The sequence below is a fragment of the Balearica regulorum genome, chromosome 1 (assembly GCF_011004875.1).
Source record: "Balearica regulorum gibbericeps isolate bBalReg1 chromosome 1, bBalReg1.pri, whole genome shotgun sequence".
In the NCBI taxonomy this organism is placed as follows: domain Eukaryota; kingdom Metazoa; phylum Chordata; class Aves; order Gruiformes; family Gruidae; genus Balearica; species Balearica regulorum.
In genome coordinates this window covers 91711597-91739544 of record NC_046184.1, presented here as the reverse complement: position 1 = coordinate 91739544, position 27948 = coordinate 91711597, and the positions used below count along the sequence as shown (strand labels likewise).

Sequence of the window (27948 nt, the reverse complement as noted above, 5' to 3'; positions counted from 1 at the left end):
GACACTCGCCATCCACCTGCCCTGGCCTCCAGAGAAAAAGAAACACACAAAGACACCTGCCACATTCTTTTTTTTTTTTTTTTTAATTATTCCTTCATATTCAAACTTCACAAACAGTGTGAACTTGTACAATACCTCAGAAAGTGAAACTTACAAAAAAAGTGCTGGTAACATTAAAAAAAAAAACAAAAAACAAACATCATTCTTAGCAACATCAATTACTCTTCCACACAAAACAGAAACCTTGTAAAATTTATTTCCGTATTTTTTAAGGCGTAATACTTCCGTATAAAGTATATGCAAGAGATAAAACTTCACAGTATTCCAAAATGTCACAATAATAATAATAATAATAATATAGTATAATGAAGCGCTACAGTTAATTTTCTTTTTTTATTTTTTTTTCCTGTTTTAAATAACAAATACAAGTCACAGGTAAATATACGTGAGAAAAATACGAGGCTAATATTAAATGGCAGGTAAGGATACTCTCACTGTAAGAAAAAACTGGCAGGATGTGTGTATTTATTCTATATTTTAAAGCACTTGATAGAAAAGGCGTATGCAAGGTATTTTTTTTTTAACAATTTTCTATTTGCTTGTTTTTGATAACTGACATACCATTTACAGAGTATAATGAGAGAAAAAAAAGGAACTTAACCCCTCAAAACTTTTGACCTGCTCTTCACGTTGTCACAAACCATGTTTCTCGAGAGATGCCTGTACAGTGGTGGGGGTGTGGGGGTCTGTGTGTGTGTGTGTGTGTGTGTGTGTGTGCAGGCGGCAGCGCACGCGTGGGTGTGCGGATGGGTGAGTGTGTAACGACACAAACGACCACGGCAACACGCATCGGTACGGGTAGAGACCTGTCTCCTGTGGAGGATCTCCGCCACTCTGGGGCCAAATCCTGAAGTCTCTATGCCGGCACGGCGGCCCCCGAGGTCACCGTCGGCGTTTGCCTGCACAAAGACCCCGGGATTTAGGCCTGGGTGCAGTTTCCCGTTCACTCAGCATCAAATGACTGTTGGGAATTTCTTTGTCCCAAGAAGAAAATGTCCCATTTTTATTTATTTGCATTTTTTTTTTTTTTTTTTACATCCGCACACGCGAGTGCGTGCTCTCCCCTCCACCATTTAGCTCCCCCATCCTCCCCCCCCAGGCCACAGAGCAAAGACCGACCAAAAAATTTCCATCTGGGTTCAAGCCAGTGCCGCGAGGACCGGGAATGTGGATGGACGCCCCCCTCCTCCCCCCAAAACCCTCCGCCACGGGGCTGCGCGCTCAGGTGTGCGTGTGTAGCGTTTTGCAGAAAGGCCGGCGTACACGCGCGTGTGGAGCGCAGCAGCACGCGCCCGGCCGTACCCTCGCCCCCCGCGCGCTCGCCTGTCCGTGGCAACAGCCAGCCGCTCGGCCCACGGGTAACAAAAAGACAGCAGATAGCATTAACACATCAGTAAGGTGCTCAAAGAAAAAAAGGCGGCTCCCACTCCTGGAATGGGAAGCCACGTAAGGTGCTTCAAAAAGGTTTTTTTTTTTTCTTTTTTCTTTTTCTTTTTTTCAGTTTCAGACATTTTAAATAAAGGACTGATTGAGCATGTGGTACGTGAGAGCAAGGCCGAGAGTTTTGAGACTTCTGACATCCTCCATAAACAAGAGCTTCCGCAGGGCAGGATGCATTTTTTTTTGTTTGCTTCTTTTTTTTTTTTGATGTTGTGGTGGTGGATCAGTTTAGATGCAAATTTTTTTCATATAAAACAAAAAAAAAGTAACAAACCAACCCAATGTGAGAATTAGAATAAAAGTCAAACTGCGTTATTGGGCTGAGTTTTTGTTTTTGTCTTTTTTTTTTTTTTTTTTTGCCCATTCATTCAGTTAGCACCGTTCCTTTTTATTCTGGTTACAACCCAATTCCTTCTGTAATTATTGAACGTACAGAAAGGACCAAGTAGTTGTTTTTATTTTTTGTGATCTGTTTCAAGAGCCCAACCGTAATTCCTCTGCTGCTGCTGTGTTTGTGTAGCATCTGGTTTCATGAGCTTAAGGAGAAAGGTTAGTCTGCTGATATTTAAGGTTGACGTGTGTGTTTGTATGCATACACATTGTTCTATACATACACACTGCATGGAGTACATTTTAACTGGAGATAGAGTCAACTGGGTTCAAACACATATGCACTATCTTCCCCTATGTATTTGAAACAGTCTGGAGCTTTGATTTGATTTTTTTTTTTTTTAAAGTGCATTTAAAGCAAAATAACTGGCATTCACATACCCCATGGAAAACACGATAGCAGTGGAAAGCTTGACTACGCTAAACTCCCCGGACTTGACAACGCCAAAAGCAAATGGGGCAGTGACAGGCCTCAGTGTAGGCAGCTATTCTTGGGCAGCACCATTGGCAAGGAGGGAAGGCAGGAGGTGGTGGAAGGGAAATTGCTTTAGAGGTTGAATATTTGAACTGTTTTCAATTCCGACATAGCTGTGCATTCCCAATACAGCTTCCTTTACGACGATTAATGACCTCTGTCTTACAGACGTACACATCTGACACTCCCTAGTTCTGTCTTTCATCGTGTGTGTCCCAAGTGCCAGCATCTATTAGGAATAAGGCACTGTTGAAATTACAGTTTTACAAAAGATGCAAAATAATCCAACCCTAACAATCCCGTCTGCCTGCACTGCTCTCCCTCCCCTCCTTCCTCCTTTTTATTTATTTATTTATTTTTTAAATATTGCATGTGATTAGAGTTTATTCTTATCTTCTTTAAGTGTGTCAAAAGTAGGCCTTGGACAAGTATCTTAAGTCCATCAGCACCAAAGATGGGTAGGAATACACCCTTTCTCTTGTACATACGTGTGCACATGCAGACTGTTAACTGGGAGGAGGGAATAACTACACCATTCCCCTGCTGCTCCTCCCCGGCTCTAGAGCCCAACCTAAATTTCCAGTCCATCGTCCACAACATTTTCATTTACTGGATCATTTATGGAAGTGATCAAGGGATTTTTTTCATTCCCATCACCCAGGTGCTACAAGTTTTACAGGTGGATTTCTGAAAGGGTAAGCTCCTGAAAAGCCTGCGTGGAGCTTCCTGCCGCGCAGAGGAACAGCACGGGTGGGTGCCCACCCTTGCGCTTGCCTGCCAGGCGGACACTACTCGGGGGCTGCTTTGCGCCAGTTTTTAAAATCAGAAAAGCCTCTACAGCACAGCTGGCTCCTGCATGGAGTCAGGGACACTGACTGCGCAGCGGGCGAGTCTGCAGAGAAGCCGGGCGGCAGTTGGGTCCCTGTCTTTGCCCATGAGCAGCTGTGGATTGGAAGCCGCTTTTCTGTTGTGCCAATGCGCTCTTTGCTTTCCGTGGTTTTGACCTGGGAACAAGCCATGTGCCAGTAACCGGGTGGGGTTTATTGGCCCTGAAAATACTGCAGTCAGCCCATCATAACATGCATTTGCTGTGGCAGCTGGTATATCCTTCTCCTGCTAAACCACTGAAAACAATCCATCAACTACCTTCCCTGAGCCAGGATCCCACTGGCTCCTCTCACCCCTCACCAAAGGGTAGGGCTGCCTCGTAAAGCAGAGAATATAGTAGAAAGTTAGAAAAGCAAGCAGACAGTAGGGGTTATAGCAAAGAAAACATGAGACCAGAGGGTCTAGCATTTGAGCTCTAGGCTGGTCAGTTTAGCCACCATCGTTAAAATGGACTGAGATTAAAGGAGTCTAAACTGCTAGGGGCTGGGTTTTTAGAAGTGACGCAAACCTTGGGCAGGAAATGAGTTGCCTTTTTGTCTTTTAGTGGTTTAAAAGTCATCTTGATAAGGCCACAAACTGCATTTATCTTGTCAATGTAACTGCTTGCAAATGGCATGAATTGAAATCGAGTGAGTGCTTCACTCAGCTAGGATAGGAATGGGAGAGAAGAGCCACCCCATGCCCACTACGACTGCTCTGCAGGAGAGAGGAGCATCTGAGGAGGTGGTGGTGGAGGGTGTCTCCTCGGGAAGACCTGCTACGTGTGGAAAGGGAAAGGAGCTAATAGCATCTCTCCGCTCCCCTTCCCCTCACCACCACTCTTCTGTTTTGCTGGACACCTCTAGACAAGTAGCACTTCTAAAGAGCCTCCTCCTGCATCTCTCACACGTTTAAGTTGGGGAAGGGGAGAGGGTTGGTATAATTACAAAAGGGGAAAAAGAAGGCACATGATTTTACTCAGTCCTGACTGAACCCACATTTTGAAAGCAAGGGCAGTTTAGGTGGAGGGCAAAAAAAGTGCTCAGTGGAGCAGGTGCTCACTGAGAAGAAATATCAGGGCAAAGGAAGAGGGAGAATAAAAAGGAAAGGCAGGAGAAATGAAGGCCACATTCAGCTTTCTGTCTGCTTGACAGTCTCAAGATTTGGCTGCATTATTGTCCAGGAAGGAAAAGAGTCTGGTTGGTCTCGAATGTAGCCCAGTTACATATCTCCAGTTTTTGTTATGGCTGTTGGTGTCTTCCTCCCTCCCTTTTCTCTGGTCCCATGAGTGCCTGGAGCACTGCTTTAGTCTTTTTAAGCCTGTTCTTCAAAAATCGAGAACGTGGGCACTTCTTTGGTTGCCCTCAGCCTCTAGTTCTCCTCAAATCCAGAACCAGTGACCAAACCGAGTAGTGCTTCCTGCTGGTCACCCCCACTGCTGGGGTGCCAAAAACTTGATTAGCGACTGAAAATGCAAACTATCCTTGTAGTTTCAGTTGGGTTGGCGAGTTGGTCACAAAAGCCACTGGCCAGATGATGGGCAAACAAGGGGAGCTGTTGACTGAGAAACTGGGACGTCATTTACAGAGGTCATTATGAGCATCACGGCTCTCAGTCACTTAACCCCTCGCGCATTGCCACGTCTAGGTACCACGGGTTTTCTTTCTCTGCCAGTGACTGTAAGCCTTTCTCATTCCCGTGGTAGATGGGAGAAGAAGTAGAGCTGACGGCCCGGCTTTGGGATTCCAAAACACTGTTTTGCATTTTCCCCCCGAGTTTCTGCCTCAAAAATGCATTTAGTTTCTCTCTCTCCTCCCCCCTTCCCCCCTCAATTTGCTTAGGAAATCATAAGGCAGAGTAACGAGAAGTAGGATCACCAACAGCTCTATGAAGACACAGGGTGGTAAAATGCTTCCACACAAACTCACAGTCCAGTGTTTGTGACATTTCATAAATAACTTTTTTTTTTTAAAAAAAGAATAACACAAGAACAATCCCTTTACTTACTCATCTGAAACAAAATAAACAGCAGTGGCTACAAACTTCTTGTAACAATTACAAAAAAACTCCCAACAATACAATCCCCCAACTTTTAACACGCGCCTTGAATGGTTTTTTTTTTTATTTTAAACCTCAAAACTGCAGCATATCCTTAAGGGCAAACTTTTCAATTAGTTTTTTCTTTCTTTTCTTTTTTTTTTTTTAAATAATGTGTTCACCAAAAAGAAAAAAAATTCCACAAAACAGTCTTGTACCAAGAAAATGCATTCAAAAATAGAAAATACTACACAACAAAAATATGTACCCTTCCTTTCCAAAAGAGTCTTCACAAAAACATAGAAAAATGCCAACCATTTTTTTCCTTTCCTGAACACTTAACTTTCAACCTAGGGCACAATTATTTATTGACTTATAATGTCTGTTTTTGCATAAAATATGGAAGATACAAACCAACTATCAGGACTGTGAAGTTACAAACAACACCTCATTATTCTCCCCACCCCACATTCCCTCCTTAGAAAACAAAACAGAGAAAGCCAATGTTTCAACAACTGATTGAAAGCCGTCAGGCTAGGAAAAACCATCAGCTGATATGGGGATTCAAAGATTCTGGCATAACAGGAAAATCATCTGCCTTTTAAAATGTACGCTCTTTGCATTTATCTCAACATGAGTCTCTGCCCCGCTGTACTCAAATGACCAGGCACTAGGGAGACAGGATGCTGCCGGGCACAGAAAGATGCAGGAAGAATTTGGGGCGATGAAGCCCAGGGAGCGCACGTGGGTGGGTGCCCGCTTGTGCGCATGTGGTGTTTTACTTGTGAAAGAACTGTTGCCATTTTGAAAGACAGAGAGGATGTTTCCATATGCCTTAAAAGTGCAAGGGCCATTTCTGGATTATAGTAGTTAAATACGCAAAAGTTTTACTATGCTTAATAGTCAAGTCCATTTTACTGGCAAAGGCAGGCTCTTCAACCAGAGTTAGATCGAATCAGTTCACGGCTGGGAGTGGGTAACAACTGAAAGCTGGTAGGCAAAAAGTGTCACACCGAGGTGCATCCAGAACTGATTTATTCAGCGGGAAAGTGTTTTGCCTACCTTGAGCAACGTTCAAGGGGTATTATGCGATTAACACAGCCAAAAGACCAACCATTTCAACAGCAATAAAATCTAGCAGTGGGGACTTAGGTACTATGGGGAAGGCAGCTGTATCTTGGGCGCACGTGGCTAAATCCATCCTTTGTGTACCTCCTTTGACTTAATTTCAATTGCATCTCCTTGCACCAGGGATGAATTTGCCCCATGCGGTTCTGGATTTTATGACTGTTGGCCATTTAGGAGCCCGACCCTGCAAAACACTGCTAAAATATTCCAGATTGCAGAGTCAGGATCAAAGAGGCTTCTCTCTTCTTTTGTTCGAGATTGTTTGTTTACTTCCTTTCTAGCATATGTTTTAGAGGATGCTTCCATAATAAGGAAGAAGAAGGGAGCTTTTTCTTAGCCTTTTCCACTGCGTGGCTGTGTGTTTTCCTTTTTTTCAAATGGCAAAATGTGTTTGTGTTTACTTCCAGTGCATTTTTTTCTCAAAAATTCAAAACAAAAAGGAAACATTACTTTCCCCATCCTTCAAAAGGAAAACAAAAACAAAACAGACTGATAAAGTACAATACAATAAAAATCAGGCATTATAAAATACAACATGATGTGCAACAGCATTACCAAAGAAACAAAAATAAAATATATATATATTAGGATACAAGTACGAATGAGCCAAGAAAGCTATCTAACCCCACTACCGGATGATTGGTAAGCATTGGTTAAGAAATAGGTAAGGCTATTCTGAGATTTCTAACTTAACACAGTTAACCACTGCTTCTCTCACACCTTCGCTTCCTAAATTTTTCACCTTTCACTCACTGGTCTTTTATGTCTTGAAACTGTTTTTTTTTCCTTTTCGTATTTTTTGGTCTACAGTAGAATTACATGTTAATAACAACAGCAAAACAAAACTCAAGCTTGTTGTGAGAGTAAGTTGGTGCCACATCCGTGATGCAGAAGAAAGAAGACAGACAACAGAACAACTGCATTCAGTTTTTCACACACAAAGCATATTCGAGGGCGACAGCATAGATGACCAAAACAAGTTTGGAGGGGCAAGCAGCAGAAGCTGTAGGTTTACAACTACACCAGCAACCACAGCCTGGTCTTTTACCTTTCCCGGTGTCCTTGAGGACAACAGTAGCTCACTTGCCATGTGGCTTTGCCATTCTTGTCACCTGGAGCAACAGCTCACCTGATGTCTAATCACCTCTAATTGCACTCCTGGTTCGATGGAAAACCAAAAGGAAAAGGAAAGGTAAAAGGCTCCGAGTTGGGGCCAAGGCTATCTCCTGGTCACCTCAGCTGATGGGACAAATCACCAGCCAGTGTGACACTAGGATCAATGAGGGAGGGCACCTGGCTGGCAGGCCATTTGGGAGCAGTCTTGAAGCAAATTCAGACTGTCTAAGGTGATGTGACAGATTGTTTAGCCTCCTCCATTACGGAACACTGACAGGTTAGTCTGGGATCATTCCGTTAGTATAAATTCTCTTAGTTCAGCAGGGATGAGAAAGCATACGCTCTGTATTGCTTTTGAATTGCCTTTGTAAATGTCAGCATCACCAGCCACCAGAAATGCGTTCCCTACAAACTTGTCTATAGCACTGTGACTCAAGCTCCATCGTGATTCCTGGCATTTTCTTTTTTGCCATGGAACTTCTGAAACATAACATTTTCCTCAAGGGTAAGCTCTAAAATAACCATAATGTTGAAAATATCACTAGCATCTTATTGAACCATGACTACGCCACATAGTCCCAGCAAAAACTCAAGCTGATCCTCAGTAGTGCTTGTCAATGTCGAGGAAAGGAACGTACAGAAACAACATGATCAAACAGTACAGAGAAGTTCTGTTTTGGATCTAGCCCACTGGCCAAAGTGATTTTCATTCAAGAGAAAAGGTGCAACAATGAAGCAGGATGACAAATGGAGGAGAATTATGGAAGTTAGTGTTTCTCCATCTGGAGAATAAAATAGGGCATTAAGTTATGCGGCATCTCTAGTCAGCAACATATGTTTTGGCTTCTTAAAATAAACCTCAAGTTATCCTTGGTTTCTCAGTCAAGCACTGTCTACATGGGGCTTTAGTACCATGCTGGAAAAAAAAAAAAAAAAAAAAAAAGGAGTTTGTGCTATATTTAAACACAGTTCCAGTTAAACTAGTTTCAAACTGACCACGTAAAAAGGAACAACTTGTTTAAAAGCCATTAAAACTATACAATCACACTTACGCCCAGGAACTGATCTGGTCGAGCACTGTAGCTGAGTGGGAACATAGGCTGGAATGTGGCTTTTAAAAAATGGTTTGGTTCCTGTTCACATGGACTAGACCGGTTTTGTTGAAACTATCTCAGCTGGAATCAGGTTTAAACAGGCTGAATTCAAACCCGGGTCTGGAGCATGGCTCAAAGCCCACTTCTTCAGGTTGCAGTACTTTTTAAAAACTAGTGCAAATGGCATCTTATCACAGCATTGCAAGCATGCAGTGTTCCTCTCCTTGTCCAAATATGGTGGCCATCAGGTCACACCACAAGGGAGGAATATGCAGCAATCAGTCAGCCAGAACAGCTCAAACTACAGAAGTTCTTTATTTTACCACAGCAGGAAAGGCACTCTGGAGACAGCAGGCTCAGTAAACCCTCAGCTTCACTTTTGTTTCTGGAGCAGTCTACTACTCCTCTTTGACAATGCAAATCCACTCTGACAGTAGCAATATATGCAGCTGCCTTAAACAAGAAAACAAAACAAAAACTCACCTAAACAAAAAAGGGGAGTATTGGCTCATAACCTGAATTAACTTCAGCAGACAGACTTCGTTTCCTCCCATACCATGACTCTATAGCTGTCACTACTCTCACGGAAGCAAATGCCACGTTACAAATTAAAGGTGCTCTCCTGCCACTGTATAATGCTGGCTCTCAAATGAACTGTGCTTTTGTTGGGCATCCACTGCCTCATTACTGGAAGATGACCTCCCAGTGGTTTCCATCTTAGCGGATTCCTGCAGATGGCTCAGAAAGAGACTATGTGCTCTACTGTCCTGCCTGCTTTCAAGGGAAGAATCATTCAGTAGTTCATCTAACACTACATCAGGGGATTGCTCCAGTTCTTCTCTTCCAGTCCTTTCGAGCCAGGATGGATGAAATCTAAGAGTGGAAATCTCAGCTTGCCAGAAAATCACATCCTTAACTCCAAAGTCTCTCCTGGTTCCAGACAGACTTGTTCCTTCTCACCCAGGACCTGCTGCTTATATATTATTCCTCCTCTAGTCCTTGATACTTTTCTCAAATGAGGCAACCCAACAGATTAATGAGCAGCAGTCTGCTTTGTGTTGTGCAGATCTGTGTAAGGTCTGTACTACCCATTCCTTGGTACTAATGAAGCCAAACTGCCTTAGCTTCGAGTCTAAGGAGAAATTCAGGGCATGAATAGATTTCTCACCACCCAATTACTCTAGACTTTCCTTAGCAATTGGATGACTACCTCCCCTTTTTTGTCCATGAAACTTCTGTGTACATTAGACAGGTGGTCCCTCCACTACAGGACCAAAACAGATGCAGTCATGTTTTACATTCTTCTCGCAGTTGCTATACAGAGCATTTTTCATGATCCTGCTTTACCTTCTGACTGAAGTCGTAATTACAGTCTTACTGAAGAGAGAGACCACAAAGAGCTACAGCAGAGATGGATCTTGCTGCATATTACTATTGTTTTCTTTTTCTCATGCTATGCTTGTTACAAAGTTAATGACCAAGGCATAGGTCAACATGCATCTTGACTGTAAAAATACTTCCCAACTTAGATTCCATTTGGTTCCAGCCAAAAGCCTTCATAATGCTTGACTATCTGTTTAAGGAGAGAAATCAGCCTGAAGATCTTAAAATGCTAGACATCATCTTTGCCTAAGCAGGAATATGCCTTATGGTACTGAATTCCACATCACCCTTTCTTGTCCAAATGTCCCTCCTGCTCCCTCTGCCCCAAAGGCTTGACTGGAACACCTTTCATTGAGTGTTCAGGATGATTGTTTATTGCACTGTTCCCATAACAGCCTCGGAAAGAAGTGCTTTTCTTCAGTGACCTTCCCCTTTGGTAAGCCTGCTTTGTGGCTTCACTTCTTGAGCTGAGAGATCATGCTTAGACTGAAGGGATGCTAATCACAGTCGAACCTCTCTGAAGAGATCCTATCTGACAATGCAAGTTTTGACATCTGAACTAGGAATAGGTATCGTTTAAGCCTTACGTTGGTTTTCATGCTGAGCAGTTCTCTTAGCTCTCTCACAGCCTCAAAGAACACTCTCTAGGAATAGGGGGAAAAAGATCGGTAGCACCCTGAAACCTCTGATGCCTCTTCAGTTTCTACTATAGTGCTTTTTTTTTTTTTTTAAAAAATACAGAAGCTATCCAACACAGCTATCTCAGTGTCTGACTGGTTGCTTAAAGGTAACCCCCATTCTCTCTCAACCTGGTCAGGTTTACGGTACATCCTGTTTTCTGTGCCTATCCCTTTCTCTTCTCCCTTTCTGCTTAATTGGCCCCTTCCAATCCCACCACATTTCAGTAGTGCAATGCAGTGCAGTGCAGTCATACTTAGTGCAAAAATAAAAAGCCTTATCCAGACCAAAAAAGCACAAACTCCCTCCCCACCCCACCCAGGCCCCAAGAAATCAGCTCTCAGTAAAAGTATACGAATGCCCCAAAACAAGGGGGATTTGCAGTCTCCCAGCCACATTTTCACATGCCTCATTTTCTCTGCTCCCACTCAATGTAGAGATCTCATTAGCAGATAGGACATTTATCAAAAACATAGTAAGTCAAATGGCAGAAATTGGAAAGGAGACAAGCCATTGTTTGGGGGCTGCAGAAAGAAGAGAGAACTAAATGGATACAGCAAAAAGGTCAGTAGTGGTTTTACACAAAGTTGTCAGATGCAAACTTTGCAAGGGCACACCTTGCAAAGGGCACGTGTAAGTGTGGATAAAAAAAAACCTAAAAAGCTTCCCTGTTCCCAATATACATTACTTATTTTAACAGTGCCCAAGCTAAAGTTCTGTAGTGCAATCAACTCTTCAAAGTGGCAGCTCTCTGTGGCCACCCTAAAACAAATGGACAGGTGAACACTAACTTTAGTTTTCTCCCTCTCACGCAGACATGCACGTGCATGGACAAGTCTGTCCCCCATCCTGCAAATACACAAGTATATATATAAAGGATTTTTTTCACAGCCCTTCTAGGGCTATGGTGGGAAAAGCAGGAATTTTAATGACAGGCATATACGCTCTTAAGTACCTCAAAATGAAAACACATAAGAAAAACAAAATAAAGCTTGCTAATAACAAAGGCAAGCAGGTTACTGAATCCCAATCAGCACATACCTCCCTTAGCCTATCTATATCTTTTAACAAAATAAAACATCTGCCAGGGCTTGCCTCATTAAGCTACCACTTGGGAAAACACAACAAAAACTTTGGGGTACTCACTGGTTTGGAGACTAATTTCAGTTTGGACAGCCACAAGAGCCTCCATCTAACCCTCAGAATGACTAGAAAGGAGTGTGGGGAACCACTAAAACAGTGTAAGAGGCCATGACAGGGAAGGAGGAGCACGCAAGCGAAATGTACGGAAAAAGGAACAAATTAGGGCAATACTGCTGCTGCTATACTAATCTCACTGTAGTTGCTCAGTATATAGAGGAATATTGCATGCTGCTTCACTTAGGCACGTTTCTTCACGCCTTCTGCCTCTTCTCCCACTCCCAGTCCCTTGTTGAAGATGGCAGCCCACCCCATAATGGGAACAAAAGCAAATACCAACAAATAAACCAAACGATAACTGAGAAGCAGGTTCCTCCTTCTACCTTCTCTTGCAAAGATGGAAGAACTGTGCCCTTGCCTCCAGGCACGCAGATAACACTCTCTTTCACCCTAGTGCAAAAAAGATTAACAGCGTTCCACATGTACAGAAATAAGGAAAGAACCTAAGAGAAAAAAACCTAAGTAAGGGTGCAGGGATCCTGAATATTCAGCTCCAAAACAGAAAAAAGCCAGGCTGTAAGGACTTTTGCTGTTCATCTTTACCAATGAGCCTATCGTGAAAAATAAAGAGAGCACAATGGAATCACTAGCCATGGCAAGGGGCCAGCGCCTAACCCAGTCTCTCTGGGTATACAGCTACAGTGGCATGTCCCCCACCAGAGTATACATGAGACACAAAACGGATAATGCTAGCTCTTCTGTAATGTCTCTAAACATCAAGTTAGCCAGTATAATGAGCAGCAATTATTTTTCTTGCTTTTCATCTGTGTTTACTTTGAGGGTGTCCTACCTCTTTGCTGAAATGCTTAGTTCATGCTAGACTACGTGGGTTCCCATCCATTCTCCTGTATACCCAATGCAGTAGCACTTTTTTTTTTTAGAAGTCCACGGAAAACCTTGATGTATAGTCTGAATTTGGGGTTATATAATCAGATATTACAAAGAAACAACTTTATTTCATCCACACGAATATGTGATCACTGTTGCAGAAAAGGTATGGCCAGAGCGCTTCTGGGTAAAGCAGTCAGAAACCTACAATCAAGTAACTCCAAATATCCAAATACCCAAATGCTTTTACATTGTTCTGGCAATAGAAAAGTGACACAGCAAGGGTGCAAATCAGGGAAAAGTGATTGCTGTGTATTGTATATCTACACTAGCTGTTGTGGCTCACTACTTAAATAATTAAGATAAACGTGCCATCACCAATCAAACCCAATGAGACTACATACTTGTGGAATGAAAGCCTCAAGGCTATTTATGATTCTCTGGACAAAAAAAGTCCCATGCCTTGTTCAAAGGGAAGCAGTTGTCCTGCCCTGTGTAGTGCTTTTGAATTAAGACTCCCAGCAAGTAGAGACTATCAAATCACAGAGTCCTTAACACAGGCAAAATCTGCCTGGTGGAGTGAAATCAAATCTTGAGTCAGTTTTATGAAGAATAGTAGATTTGGGCAGAAACATGTTAAATTATGGGGAACGGTCCTGTGACTTCTTAAAGGCTATATATGAAACTAGTTTTTAGGACTAGAGCTTTCCGTAGGACTACATAGGCTCTCCCTGTCAGAGAAAATGCACTGAAGTCAACAGAAGAGTACGTGGGTCCCGCCTGCAGAACTTGGCCCGCAGAGTATTGGTCCAATCAATTTTCAGGAGTAAGCATAGACCTCACTGATGCTGACAAGAAAGGTCATGCCGTACATCCTGCCTGAACTGAGCAGCCTATTTCTCTTATGTTTGACAACAAAAGCTCATTATGGGTGGAGTTTATGGGAAACCACCAATTTTCTGCTTCATTTCATTTTAAGAATTTCTTTGAATCTGAACTTTGGAGCAAGGATCTAGGGGACTGAATGCTCAGCACATGTAAAACTGGGAATAAATTCCAGATTTAAGGGATCCCTATGAGTTTCACAGTGGTCCAAGCTACATCCTGGCATTGTGAATGCAGGAAACAGAGCACCCCAAAAGACAATGAAACTTGTTGAAGGTATTTGTGAACAAGTAGTTCTGACTCCAATAAATGAAAGAGTGACATCTCTTCCACCAATAAGGACTATAATTTTTTTAAAAGATTAAATTAATACATTAAAAAAAGGGCAGCAGCAGATACTGGAGATTCAGTCTTTTACTCTAAGTGGCATGGGTGAAGAGCAAGTCCCTTGTATGGAGTTCAAGCATTCCTCTCTCCTGGGAGGCCCCCCAGTCTTTGGTGCAAGCATCCCCAAGGTGGGGAACTCCTCTTATTCAACCTTGCAGCAAAGAGCTTTAAAATCCCTTTCAGTCCCTGCACAGTAGCATAGAGCAACATTCTCTTAGTACAAGGTTCTCCCTCTCGTGGTGACAGTGTTACCTACTTCAACTGTTGTGTTCCTCAAAAGCTGTATAACACAGAAAAGAAGTGCAAAAAGGAGCTGAATATAAATGCTGTCGACCACAGAAATGTGAGACCATGGCCTGCATTAGCCCTGGAGGTCTACTTGGTCAATGAGGAGATGGAAAACAAAAGTAATCATGAAAACCACATACTAGAATAAAGCTAATATTAGGACAGAGTCTTCCCTTGATGTTTATATCATTCAAGGAAAGTCTCCAATGCAAGAATCTGTAAAACTATAAAGCCAGTATCACCTTCTGTTTTCTCTCTCCTTAGCAAAGCAGAAAATACGCACATATGAAATGAGTTTCTTAGAACATCACAATTCTCAAGATTAGTATTTCTTCAGAGAATGAAAAAGAAAGGATACATGTTCAAAAAAAGCAAGATTTCTGGATTCACAAATGACTGACTGTCTTGTATGTAAAAGATATGTTAAAATAGTGTTCACCAGCTGATTATTTTATTAGTTTCACTTTCCCTTAGGCAATTGTATCTGTACACACTGCGTTCTAAAAGTACAACCTCTAGTGTGGATAATCTACCTGTTTGGTACCATCCTGTTTGTAAAACCACTTCTTAGCCTAAAAATATAAACTGTAAACTGTATAAGATGCAAAATGAACTGAGGTGTTTAAAAAAGCATTAGGAAAAATAAAAGGCAACAAAGAAGTTAAATCAAGAAACACATTAAACTAGTAATTATCCTAAATGAATTACTGAACCTTACAGAGGATTAGCTGGGGAAGCACGGAATGGGTATGCAGCCATTTAAATGATCAGGCATTCTCAGTGAAGTAAGAACGCTCTCTATGAAAATATGTATGCTTCAGCATTCAGTCAAAGGAAAAGGCAAAGACCATGATCAGAAAATGTGGACCACTGAATCAGCACTCTGTTGCAGCAGCTAACTGGAACTGATTTGGGAAATGGCACCTGTTTGGCTTAATGGGACAAAGCCCATCCTTTATGTAATAGGGAAATATAGTTTTGTTACCTGCAGAATTAGTATTGAGAGGATAATCTCTTCCTTCCCTTACGAATGGGTATACACGGAATAAAGAAAAGCCAGACTTAGAAGTCACTGCTGGAAGACCATAACTTTTAAACTGCAAGTAAAAAGGAAAAGGATGTGGTAGTGGCCTCCACATAAGTGCAAATGGCAGATGACAGGAGTCTGTAAGGAATGCCAGCACTTGATGATTCCCATGCTTGAAGTTCTCATTTTATTATCGCTAAGATGTGGCACAGGTAACTCTTTCCCTCTCTTCCCACTCCAAAATCACTGTTACGTTTATTGATTTGCAGTGACATAGATTTCCTCACTCTCAGTGAAAGCACAGTTTGTAACTGATGTGACCATCTCATTTCTTCCAGTCTTCACAGTTAGAAGAAATGAGATACCATGAATACCTCCTCCGCAAACCCCATCTGTTTGATTTTGCACATTTTCATTTAGGAGTGATATATGTTATCGATCAAAGGAATGAAGGTCAGCTGAGATGTACCTGAATTAGAAAAGCAAACATAAATTCCCATGCTCTTGTAAGTTTGCACCCTTATGAAGTCTGGATCTAAATTTGCTGCTGGGGCCGCCTGTTGCAAGATGAGAATACAGAAAGGACACCCCAAGCCATAAAGCTTGGGTGTCAATCAGCCTCCTCTGGGCTATTTGGATCTAGATGTTGATGTATCCCTAGTGACATTTTTTTCAGCAGCTCTGTGGTGACAATTAAAACCTAGTGGGGCTGACCCAAAATTTGGAACCAACAGCAATGTGGTGTGAAGATGATAAAGGCAATGCTCACCTTGGAAAACCTTTGAACTGAAACTCAAACTTGCAGAGATTGTTTTCATTTGAAAAAGGGGGGGAGGATCAAGTGGATAAGAGGCAATTGGAATATATTACTAGTGGTGGGTGGAGGTATTTTTTATCCAGTTCCTAGCAAAATCCACTGGCCACATTCAGCATAACTGTACAGAGAATAATACTACTTCTACCCCATGTTAGTGCAGAGGGTAATTTTAGGAAATCTTAAAACTTTAAAGAAATGGAACTTGGAAAGACTGAAAGACCGCTTGCAGCATCTTTCTCCAAGGCTAGGAATGGAAGAGGAAAGTCTGACATACACTTTTATAAATGAAGTAACAGGACATCTCAGAAGAGAGCTAATAGATAACCTTAATTGTCTTAATTGTTGTTCTGATATGAAAGGGTAGCAGGGAACAATCTCTAACTTTTTGTAGAGCCTAATACTGTTTTACCTTTTCTTAAAAAAATTACTTTCCTACATCTTCCTACATAGAGATTTTAAAAAGCCTGAAAAAATACTTGTAAAGACAATAAAGAAGCCAGTAATATGAAAAAGCACACTAGAGCTGTAATAATGATTGTTAAATGCTTCAAATAGCTGCAGCAGTTGATTGGGTTGTGAATGATACATGTGAAAAATAATTTTTCTATGATCATAGGCAGATGCAAAAGTTAAATGATTATACTATGTATATATATTGATATAGAATTGCTATATATATTGTGTACTGTATGTTCTAGATTTCAGAAATACTGTATTGTAGTGTACTGTACTTAACTAAGCAGATCTAAATAGCAACTTGTCATTTTCCACAAAGTCACTAGTACTGTTAACAAAAACCAAAAAGTCTATTTTCTCCAGTAAAAGAAATACATACTGTTACAGTCACAGACATTTTGACTATAGAGAGACAATGTACATTTAACCAAAGAAAAACCCCAAACCAAAACAAAAAACTCACCCTAAAATCAACCAGCCAAAATTGTTGCATTTATCATCTTATTCAAAAGGGGAAGGGAAATGCCACCAATCTAAGAGGAATAACATCTACTCAACTTTGTATGAGTGAAAATGAAAGAAAAAAATCCCCCCAAAGTCTCCAATTACTCTTTCTGGGACAAGGAGAATCCCCCAATCAGGCAAAAGAGTTAAAAGAATAAAATGCTACTTTTAGGGCCAACACGATACCAAAATAGGCAGCTGTAGCTAAACGTACTTATTCATCCCACTAACTAAATGGGTGCAAAATGAGTTCTAGAAATCCTGCAGTTCTCATGAATTACATACTGAATATTCTCACTGACCAATTTCTTCTCCTTCTGACAATCTATTGGTCTTCTGGACACACTAACCATGTTCCTGAAAAGATTTTGGCAATGACCAAGGAAGAGCAAGTTAATGTTAATTGTTAGTGACTGCACATTTGGAATGGATTACTCAGATTACTTGTAAAGATATCGATAGTCAACATGTTTCAGAGTACGTGAGGTGGGGAAAGAGCTGTTTGATACGGTGCTTTGGATACTAAAGACTCCAGACCTGGAGTACTTTAGAGCCTATCAATTCAGTGCATTGCTATATGTTTGAAGACCTGATAATTTTTTACTGTTCTTTATAAGGGGAGCAAACAAGCAAGTCAGATTATTTTGCTTGGATTTTATTCCTTTGTCAGGTGAACATGTTGAAATTCAATGGAAATGAGTGATTGAACTCAACAGGATCATTCCAAAGCTGTCAGCCCCATGGATGCCCATCTCTGCTAGTGAAGCCTGCTGAGCTAGCCTGTTCTATTTATTTTGTGGCTGAAAGACCACACAGGGCTCTGAGAGGCACACTTCAGCCTTCCCTTCAGAATGGGTATTCACAAAAATACACGGGACCAAATCTGGGTGTCACATTTTGAATGAGGGCAAACATCTTATTTGGGCAAATATCTAGTTAAGAGCTTTTGGCCGACAGAATGTGTTTTCTGAATATACGTGTGCACATATACTGCATAAGTAGTATATTTATTTTTCATTAGATTCATATTGATTCATGCCAATGCTCCACAGTTAACGTTGTAACTGTTGTTTCATCTAAACCCTTTCCTGAACCACGCGTATCCACACGCTCAATTGGCAACCAGTCTGTAAAGCCAGAAAGAGATAGATAGCGATCTACCTATGCATGCACACATCCACATGCATACTCACACATACATTTGCATACACACACACACAGAGGCCATGTAATTTGGTTTTATTCAAAGATCCCATAGGTACCAACAGACTATGTGACAAATAAAAGTAAAGGACTTCATGGGAAAAGTGAGAGGAAGAATGTTGTGCTGTATTTCAGGGCAGCTGGGTGAATGTATCCTGCTTCCTGAATGCAATGGTCCTCTCTAGTCAAACAGTATATATTCAACATAGAGGTTGAACTTTTAGGGGGCTTTATAAGGTTCGACAAAGAACATGGCAATATCCAGGTGGCAAAAAGAAAAGGAGCAAAGTGAAATAGAAAAGGTGCCTAATTAAATGTATAGATCTCAGAAAGATACCTGTCCATTTTGTAGGAACAGGACATTGCAGAATTGAACAGTTGAGCACAACAATAAGTATCTAACCAAGGTCTGCACTTTCCTCAAGTGTCACAGGACTATGAACTTGGCAAAAAAATCACCAAGTCAACTGTATGAAGCGTGCACACTGCAGAATTCTGCAGTTCTGCCTGGAAAATACCTAAAGCAAGAAATGCTCTGCTACACTGGTACCAGATTTTTCAGCAGGGTAAGTCCCAGAGGGGACCTTATGAAAGCGCAGGGGCTACTGCAATACCTAAGCCCAATCTGACATAGAGCATTTACAAGGGTTGCTTGGGGTGTGGCTGCATGACTGTGCATGAAATTTTGCAGCACAAAGAGGGCTCAAGTGCTAATAAAGTTTGCATGAAGAGCGGAAACAAGAATGTCCCTACGGGCTGAACTGGATAGAAGTTCTCACACATGATGGGATACTGGCGGTTCTTCTGTGTGTATAATGACATTGCTGCAGCAAAAGGATATTGTTAGCATATGTTTTTTCTTAAAAGAAATCACAGCTAAATCAATCAAAGGGCCTACATTTATCTCCAGTGACATGCATGCAATCCCAAAAGTGCCAGTACAGGTTGCACTGATAGAAATTAAGAAGAGAATCTGTCACTGGGAAGTAGCTTTTCACTGGATTTCTCTCTCATTCCACTGTCATTGGCAAGGCTGGAGTCAGTAGTCAAATCACACAGCCTTACCCCCCAAATTATTCATTTGGTTTAGGAAGAGGATTTACCCTCCAGTGTTTTACAGGGAGCTGATGCCAACCAATCCAATCAAAAGGAGGAGATCACTTTGGAAGAGGACCAAACTTGGACCTGTAACTGAAAGTAAGAAACCGCTGAGAAGCACCATCCAATATGAAGAGACCACTATGCCTCACTGATACTTCTTTACCTCTTCCCCTACCCTCTCAAAAGGAAAACACAACATAACGCATTTCGTATGAAGGGTATGTTTTAGATGACTCTTTGCTACAAATGCAAAACATTAAGTACACTCTATACTGCTCAGACACATTTCTGCATTAAGGCAGCAATTGCATATGAAGCTGTAGTGTATTCAAGGCTGTAGTGTATTTGCTTCCCAAAGAAGTATCTTACTGCTCTTTGCTTTTTGAAAAATAGTTGAGGACAAATGTGCCAATTGAGGCGTTAAAATACAGTTTAAAGACTGTTTGGAAGACCTTCTTGGTCTGCTTACCTCAATGTTACACTCCTCTTCCTAGGGGAAACCTGAAGACTTCTCCCTGGGCATCTGTGGTTGTGCACAAAAATCTCAGTTCACTGACTGCAGGGAAAGGAAGTCAGTGAAGTCAACTTAGTTCTGGTGGTGGAAACCGTGATCACGTATAACATGAAGAACCATGTTATAGTAGCAGAGTTCTGCATATCTTGAGTTGGCTTCTTACTATTTTTAAAGCTTTTAATGAACAATTCTTGGGGAAAATGGCATTTAAAAACCAATCTTCTCCTAATGTTTGCTAGAAATATGTTTAGAATATGTTTGACTCCTTGTATTTTAAAATAAACTCAAAAAACTCTTGAGTTACCAAATGCAACATGAATCATAATTTAAAGCACATTATGGGTCCAGTTTACTTTTTTACCTTATTCACAGTAGGCCAGTCAATTCTGCTTCTCCTACGCTTGGACTCTCTCGTAATGCCTGGGGAGCAAGCACTACTGCAGAGGCTAAAATGCAAAAAGAAGCCAGCACCATTGCTAAATATATCATGAAAAAATATCTATTAATATTTAACTTTGTATTTTTTTTCACCAAAACCATAAATTTTAAACCAAAATCATCTAACAGTATCCTAGTAATTATAAATGTTAATTCAGAGGGGGTATTTGTCCAGATACTGGCAGACATACACAGGGAAACAATTCTTTCGTTCACCAAAATTTTGCATTTGTATAACTCCACTGTTTTCATCTTAGTTACTCCTGATCTGTAGCGGAGGGGGATCAGAAATAAAAAACATTGAATGCATAACATTTTCTCTGTTCCTAGAGGCACTAATCTAGTTGATTAGTTATCAGCACTGGGAATAATTAGATGGATATACACTATTACCTAACACATCTTGTTTCTCATTTACATATTTTCTTAGAAAAACGAAACAAAGATTGCCCCTTGTGCTTCACAACAATAGGTCTAAGAGAGTAAAGCATTCTTATTTTTCAGACAGGTTGTCTCTCTGTCAGTGTCTCCCTTGTGGACCAAATCTCTTCTGTTCTACACTAAAGAAAACATACACACACACACACACACACCCCGCTTTTATTTTTGTCTGAGTTAGTTTGAAGAATATGCACATACCTAAAATTCTCTTCAAATTTCCCAGCTTAGTCATCTGTCAAAATCTGGGGACTTCTTTGCTCCTGCTGAAATGAACTGGATCACTGAGTAGCTCTAAAGGAAGCTTATAATAAGGAGACCTTATTACTTCCAGCAGGACAAAGAAGAAGGTTAACTTGGCTATCCTACTGGACATGCTGCACAAACTTGCTACTTCTAGTATCTGCTCCGCTGCATGGCTTTCCTACCCAATTTTGGTTTCTGTCAGAGAGACACTCAGGCACTAGGAAAGGTTTTCATTGCATTTACAAACTCAAGACTCCAGATTTAATGTATTATCTGTAGTTTCTCTCATAAGCCTTTCCTCAGCAGAGTTGTGATCACTTAGGGGCCAGATCCTACTGAGTGACAAGCCTCCTGGGAGCAGAGGAGGCTCAGAACCCTCAGGGCCAAGTCCTCATCACATTACACCTCTTTCATGAATTTTCACAGCCAGCATAAAAACAAATCAGGGAATGTGAAAAGCAGCTATTTTGCTTTAGGCTGATCAGATGCTGCTTCAGCTAGGCTACCTGCTGATTCATTTCTATCAGGTTTATTTCAATAGCTCAGAGGAGCTCAACGCTGAATTGAAAGGGTTGGATTAGCAAGGTCTGGTTTTCCTTGACAGAACAGCCACTAGGTGCTAATTTGATATTATATTTCTTTTTGAGTGGCAAGACACCTTCAGCAGTGAGATATGGAGGATTTCCCTCACATAAGACTGTGAGAAGGGACACAGATCCACAGTCCTAGGCATACTGAAGGTCTTGTTATGCTAGAAATGGTTTGGGTGCTTCTGATTTTGGATTGGACTCAACGCTCCTGCAAATAGTATGTTTTATACCTTCTCCCTATGGGATTTGTTTTCATTACTAAGAGAGGCAGGACATGCTAGCATAATACTTGCTAAAAGCAAGAGATTTGTTCCTCCACCATGTGAATGATCCGGTATTAATCAAGTAGCTCAAAGTCGACTGAACTCAATCAGTTTGGGGTTGGTAAGAAGTGAGGGCGCTGATGGTATGTGGGTTATTACTCAACTCTCCTTTGGATGAAAAAGAAATCAAAAGAAGAAAAATGGGTACCACTTGGCCTCTTTGATCTTAGAAAGTCAATTAAATGCCACTATTCCCTGTTTACTGTGAATTTGAGCTGGTTTTGAAAGTAACTAACAGGATGGGCCAGAAGTGGGCCCAGTGGAAGCATGACAGCTGCAAGAAAGTGTCCCCAGAGCAGCTCCTGCAAAACATCTACAACTGTTTCCCTTATGAGAGACTATTAACAGGAGTTATGTGAGAGGGGGGACCAGACTGAAATACCATATTACAATTTCTAGACTGGTGTACTCTACTGGTATGTTCCCATTATTTACGACTTGTACTTGCTAGCCCTCTGCAAGAGATCACTGCAGGAGAACCTCACTAATGCACACACCCCAGACATGCACACGCACACACTCAGTAGCTGTTCTCTCCTTACTGACCAGCAGACACTGATGTTGTCGTCCTGCATTCCTTGTGGATTCGGATTTCCCAGGGAGAGGCAGACTTCAGCGGAATGGGCAAAAGAAGTTAATTTGGTTCTCTGATTTATGATTTCATGTAATACAAGAATGAGGGTGTTTCAATGAACAGCAACAAAATTAACCTGAAAAGGAGTAATTTCAACAAGGTGGTAATTAACCTGAGGAACTCACTTCCACAGGATAGCGCTGAGGCCACCTAGCAATTAACAAGCTAGGTCTTTAAAGGATAATGAGAATTATCTGCCACAATATATAATTTTTATACGGGATAAAAAGTTAAGGCCATAAATTATTACATCTTTAGGTTATAAGCAGATACATAACTAATGAGGATTATATTAAATCTTCTCTGTTAGGCTTATTACTTTGTAACTATCCAACATGGGTCTTTCATCTTCATCCAAATCATCTGTAACTGGCCACACGTCAGAGAGAGAATACTGGGTGAAGTGAACCGCAGGGCAGATCTGCTCTGGTCAATCCTACATTTTCAATTGACTTCATCAGCCTCAGCAGCAGTAAGAGAAGGCACTTACCTCTCATTTACTCTAAGGCTTCCTTTGTTGCACTTTTGCCTTGCAGAGAGGCTTTGATTTCTATGCTTGAATTTATGTCCTATTTAATGCCCTTTTCCATTGCCAAAGCAATATAAAGAGAGCTTTAGGGAAAGCGAGAACCAGGCTCAAGGAATGCAGGATATTGCATGCTCCATCAGAGGGATGTGCACTACAGTCTGCTCTTTCTCATCTGTATCATTTTATCAGATGTTTTGAAGGAAGCCTTTCAAGCATACTGAGATGGATGCGCTCAAACGCTGTCAACAGGAGTTTGTAGATGATTGCAAGTTCTTTGATTTAGGAAAAGTTGCAAATTGAAGAATTAAAATTTAGATTTTTTTTTTTTTCTCTCTAAACACCATAGCATTCGGATTTTGGTGGATGTAAACCCTGATTCTTATTTCCTGCGTACCGGCATATCTCTCCTGGTGTCAGAACCATATTCCAGAGTACACTACATCTTGACTATAGTTCACCAGATTTAACAATGGCAAATTAAACAGCTTTTCCCCAGACCTCAGATGACAAATGAGAGGCTACAGACTTTTAAGCTGGGTAAAATTCTTCACTAATTCCTCATGTGGAAGAACACCAAACTCTTCGATATTAAAGATCGCAGAAAAAACTCCTTTCCTCAGAGAAAGACTTTCAATCCTTTCGTATAGGTTCACCTTCCCCATTTTCTTCCAGACCCTTGTCTCTAAAACCTTTATTTTCTGTGCAGATTTAGTGTGTCTTCACATGGCAGATATTAGTTCTGCCTCTCTGTGTCTCAGACTTTGTCTTTTCATTTCTTGGTCTACATGCCAGCATTGCTTTTACCAGTGTAGTTATGAGAACAATATTTGTTAACTAACTTGTGCTCCTTCTCCAGCTCCCTTGAACTACCCAAACAAATTGGTAACAAAAAAAGACGTTACCATAGAAGAGACTCATTTGCTCCGGCACTTGCCTCAAAGTCTCTTTATGCTGCCTACTGCAGCTGAGAATCAGGGCTTCAGTGTTCAGCATCTGCTGAACAACACCTTGCAAGGTACAGAAAGATTCTGAGATTGAACCACTTGTCAGGTTTTTTCCTCAAAACAAATCACTAATATAACAGGTGTAGAACATAGCAATGAGGTTACCTGTGCTGAATCACAGACATCCGATACAGAAGCTGAAAGTGTAAAGAACACGCAAAATTGTATGTGGAGATCTATCGAGTCAATAGTTAGAAAGTTGTCCAGCATAAAAGAATGTCTCATGTGAAATGCTCAGTGTTCACAAGCAAAGTTTTGTAAACTTAAGAAAGCTTAATTTAAATATAGACACGAGTAAAAGCTAAACTAGCAATTTTTCTTTTTTTCTCTTTTTGCATATTTTTGTTAGGTGCTTCTTCTCTGCCTAAAATATAAAGTCCAGAGTGCAGCTGGTGCAAATCCTAGCTATGGATTTCAAGCAAGACAAAGTGTCAGACACTGATCCAACTGAACTAAGGACCCATGTACTTTGGGAGTTGGCTTTGGGGGAAAAATTCTCACACAGATACACAGAAGACGACTAGGGAGAACACCAGCCCAAACACAATAAAACAAAATACAAAACACCAACATATATATATGCAGATCAGGAATCAATCTTTCACACTGATCCTACATTCCTTGCATAGTTTTGCATATGCACAGAATGTGGGATGTGGCCCTTCAGTTAGACGATTTTGCAAATGAAGAAGGGAAGATTATTTGCAATGGTAACATTTTAAGTTATTTTGGCATCAGCACAAATTACAGGGGCAGGATCAGATCCCCGCACAAATATGGAAGCTCTCTAGCGAGCAAGGCGGGGATGACAGAACAATACAGCAGATTAATTCTTGTCCAGTGACCAAAAAGAAGGGAAATCCTAGTTATTACACACTTCCAAAACTTTCATAACTTTTTCAAATAAGAAGAGAGAAAAGATTACAGATTCTATCATCCCCCAAACCAAAGGAAAATTGATAGAAAAAATCTCTTTCTCAAAAGGAACCGCCTCTCAGCAGAAATAAATTCTGAGATGGAACCAAAGAAAAAGAAACAACAGAACCTTGGTAAGAGCCAAAAAGAGAACCACGTAATTCAGAAACAAAGTAGCAGTTCAAATGATACTGCAGGATGCACAAACTCTAGTAGATAATCTCACAGATGACTTCACAGAGCCCCTTATCGACCCAGGTAATTCTTGATTCCATTAGAAAAGAGAGAGAGAATAATACTAGAAAAGAAAATTAAGAAACATCCTTCCTCTTTTTTAAAATAAAAATCAAGATCATCTCCCCTCCCCCCCTCTATCTGGAAGCAGGTTAGCTAACCTTAACAGTCTCAATTTAAAATAAAATATATATTTTTATATATATTCATATATATAATAAAAGAGAAGATATTAGTGGCAGTGTACGCAAAACAAAAAAGAAAACAAAGAAAAATTACTTTTAACAATCTCACTTTTTTTGTTTTTTTTTTTACACAAATACTGTTGTAAATATATTAAAAAAATCAGCATTCTATCTGGTAAACGTCACTTTTGCCCCTCTATAAAATTTTGAATTAAAAAAGTCCCAAGAACGCTTTTTTTTTTTTAATTATTATTCCCCTCCCCACCCACCCTCTATTCCTCTTTCTTCCACAAGAATAAATCCTGATGCAATTTTTTTTTTTTTTTTTGCAAAGATTGTGGGAACTAACCCTTCTCTTGTACCTAGATCCATAGGTTGCAACCTCTGATATCTTTGATTTTCCTCTGTGTTTCTCTTTGCCTTCTGTGAAAGTCCCTCTTGATTGTGCTGAGGCCCTGGGCTCAGCGAAGACACTGAATAAATTACAAAAAAGCCACCGTTGCTCGTTGTCTGAATCTTCTTGGTTTCTGCTGTAAGGTGGTGGTGGTGGTATGGGAAAAGCAGCGGGGAGGGTGCGCCAGAGAGCGTGGGATGGAGCAGAATCCAGGTGAGGAACCTCTGATTCTTTTTCCTCACCCTGCAGGGACTCCACACTATCCAAGCCACACTGCCTCGCACTCCCCTCAGCCCTTTCGTGTGTTTGTGGATGCGTGTGTATGTGAGAAAGCAGACACGTGGTGGAAACCAGCAGGGCCTTGTTTCCTCTGGTTGCTGCTCAACCAGAAGCAAAATATTCCACAGTTCTAACTGGATACTGTGAAGTCCAAAAGCGGTCAGCATTGTGAATTATGTCCATTGAAACACTGCGAGCGGTGTACTTATAACGACAGTAGGCCTTGTAGATTTGTAATATATTTTGTTTTGTTTCTTTTTTTTTGTAGTGCTCTTCACAAGTGAGAAAAAAGAAATTGGTTTTTTTTGTTTTTTATTTTTTCTGTCTGTTTTTTGATTTTTTTTGTGGTTTTTTGTGTTTGTTTTTTGTAGTAAAGAAGGGTTGTATTTAGAGGCCAGTAGCTAGAGTTCCAACCAGTGGAGCTCATGAAGCACTACCTGGCCTTAAGGCCACCATCCGAGGGAGGCTGGGAAAATTATTATTCACCCAGCCTCCGGAAATGTAATGTACCAGCAGGCAAAAAACAGTTCTTCATGTAGTACAAAAACAGCAAAACGAAATGAACCCAAAAAAAGGAGGAAAATAAAGGTAAAAATGAAACAAAAATCATTTCTTAAATTCTAGTGCCATAGCTTTTTTTGTTGTTTCTATTTTTTTGTTCATAACAAAGAGAGAGAGAGAGATTCTACTTATCCGTCTGACACATGCATCCTCATGTGGTCGTTGAAATGCTCGATTTGGTCAAACTTAGCTGGACAGACAGAGCAGACGTACGTGGTCCCCTCCGTGCAGGCCACCACCCCGGCAGGGACAGCCCTCGCGCCGGTGCCGGTGGCGCCAGGCGTGCCGTTGGTGGCACTGTGCAGAGCCACATGCCTCTCCAGCAGGGTCTTGTGGGAGAACTTCTTCTTGCAGATGTAGCACTCGTAGGACTTCTCCCCGCGGTGGAGGCGCATGTGCACATTAAGGGAGCTCTTCTGGGTGAAGCGCTTGTTGCAGATACTGCACTGGTACGCCCTCACGCCAGTGTGCGTCACCATATGTTTGATTAGGTAATCCTTTAAAGAGAAGGAGCGCCAACAGATGCTGCATTGGTGGGGTTTCTCACCTGCCCATTACCAATGAGAAAGAGAGAGAGAGAGAGAGAGAAAGAAAGAAAAACAGACAAAAAAAAAAGATAATAAAATTAAACCAGCTCGGTACGACTCTTTGCAATAAACTAATGGTAAATCTCACACAGGTCTTTGGAGAGGTGCTCTGGCTAAGGAAGAGTAACTCTGTTTTTTGGAACGAGAGGTTTCAAAATGCTTTACAAAGGGGGCTGTAGGTATTCTCAATCTACATACAGTAAAAAAGGAATCACAGAATCTTTAAGGTTGGAAAAGACCTTTAGGATCATCAAGTCCAACCATCAACCCAACACCACCATGTCTACTAGACCATGTCCTGAAGTGCCATGTCTACACGCTTTTTGAACACCTCCAGGCATGATGACTCCACCACCTCTCTGGGGAGCTCAGGTTGTTCCTTCAAGTTCACCTAGCAGGCACTGACAAAGACAGGACAAGAGTTAAAAGGTCCTGGCCTCTACCCCTCGCTTCAATGGCACAGCCTCTCCTGCCTAGGCTCCTGCCTTCGTCCTCACGCTCATTTCTAGACAGGTTTTAGGTCAAGTTACTTTACCTTCCAGTGCCTCCATCTCCCTACCTGTATGCATGGACAAAGCTAGTAATTACTAGATAGCTGGCCTGTGATACATTCATTTTTGTCAAAGCGCTTTAAATTTCTCAGAAGAGAAATGCTAGAGACTGCCAAAGGAATCCAATGCTTTATAAGAGGTTTACAGTCGTTGCCCTTTTTC

General features: G+C 41.2%; 1 protein-coding gene across 28 annotated transcripts in view; it reads right to left on the bottom strand.

The window, feature by feature from the left end:
- Positions 1 to 64: 64 nt before the first annotated feature.
- The window catches only part of ZBTB20 (zinc finger and BTB domain containing 20), a 516306-nt gene continuing 488422 nt past the window's right edge, over positions 65 to 27948 (bottom strand). For all 28 annotated transcript variants that reach the window (XM_075765562.1, XM_075765621.1, XM_075765517.1 and 25 more), the window contains one exon: positions 65 to 27195. In XM_075765562.1, the coding sequence (XP_075621677.1) occupies positions 26777 to 27195 (419 nt within the window). In that variant the 3' untranslated portion in view covers positions 65 to 26776. The remainder of the gene's footprint in view (positions 27196 to 27948) is intronic.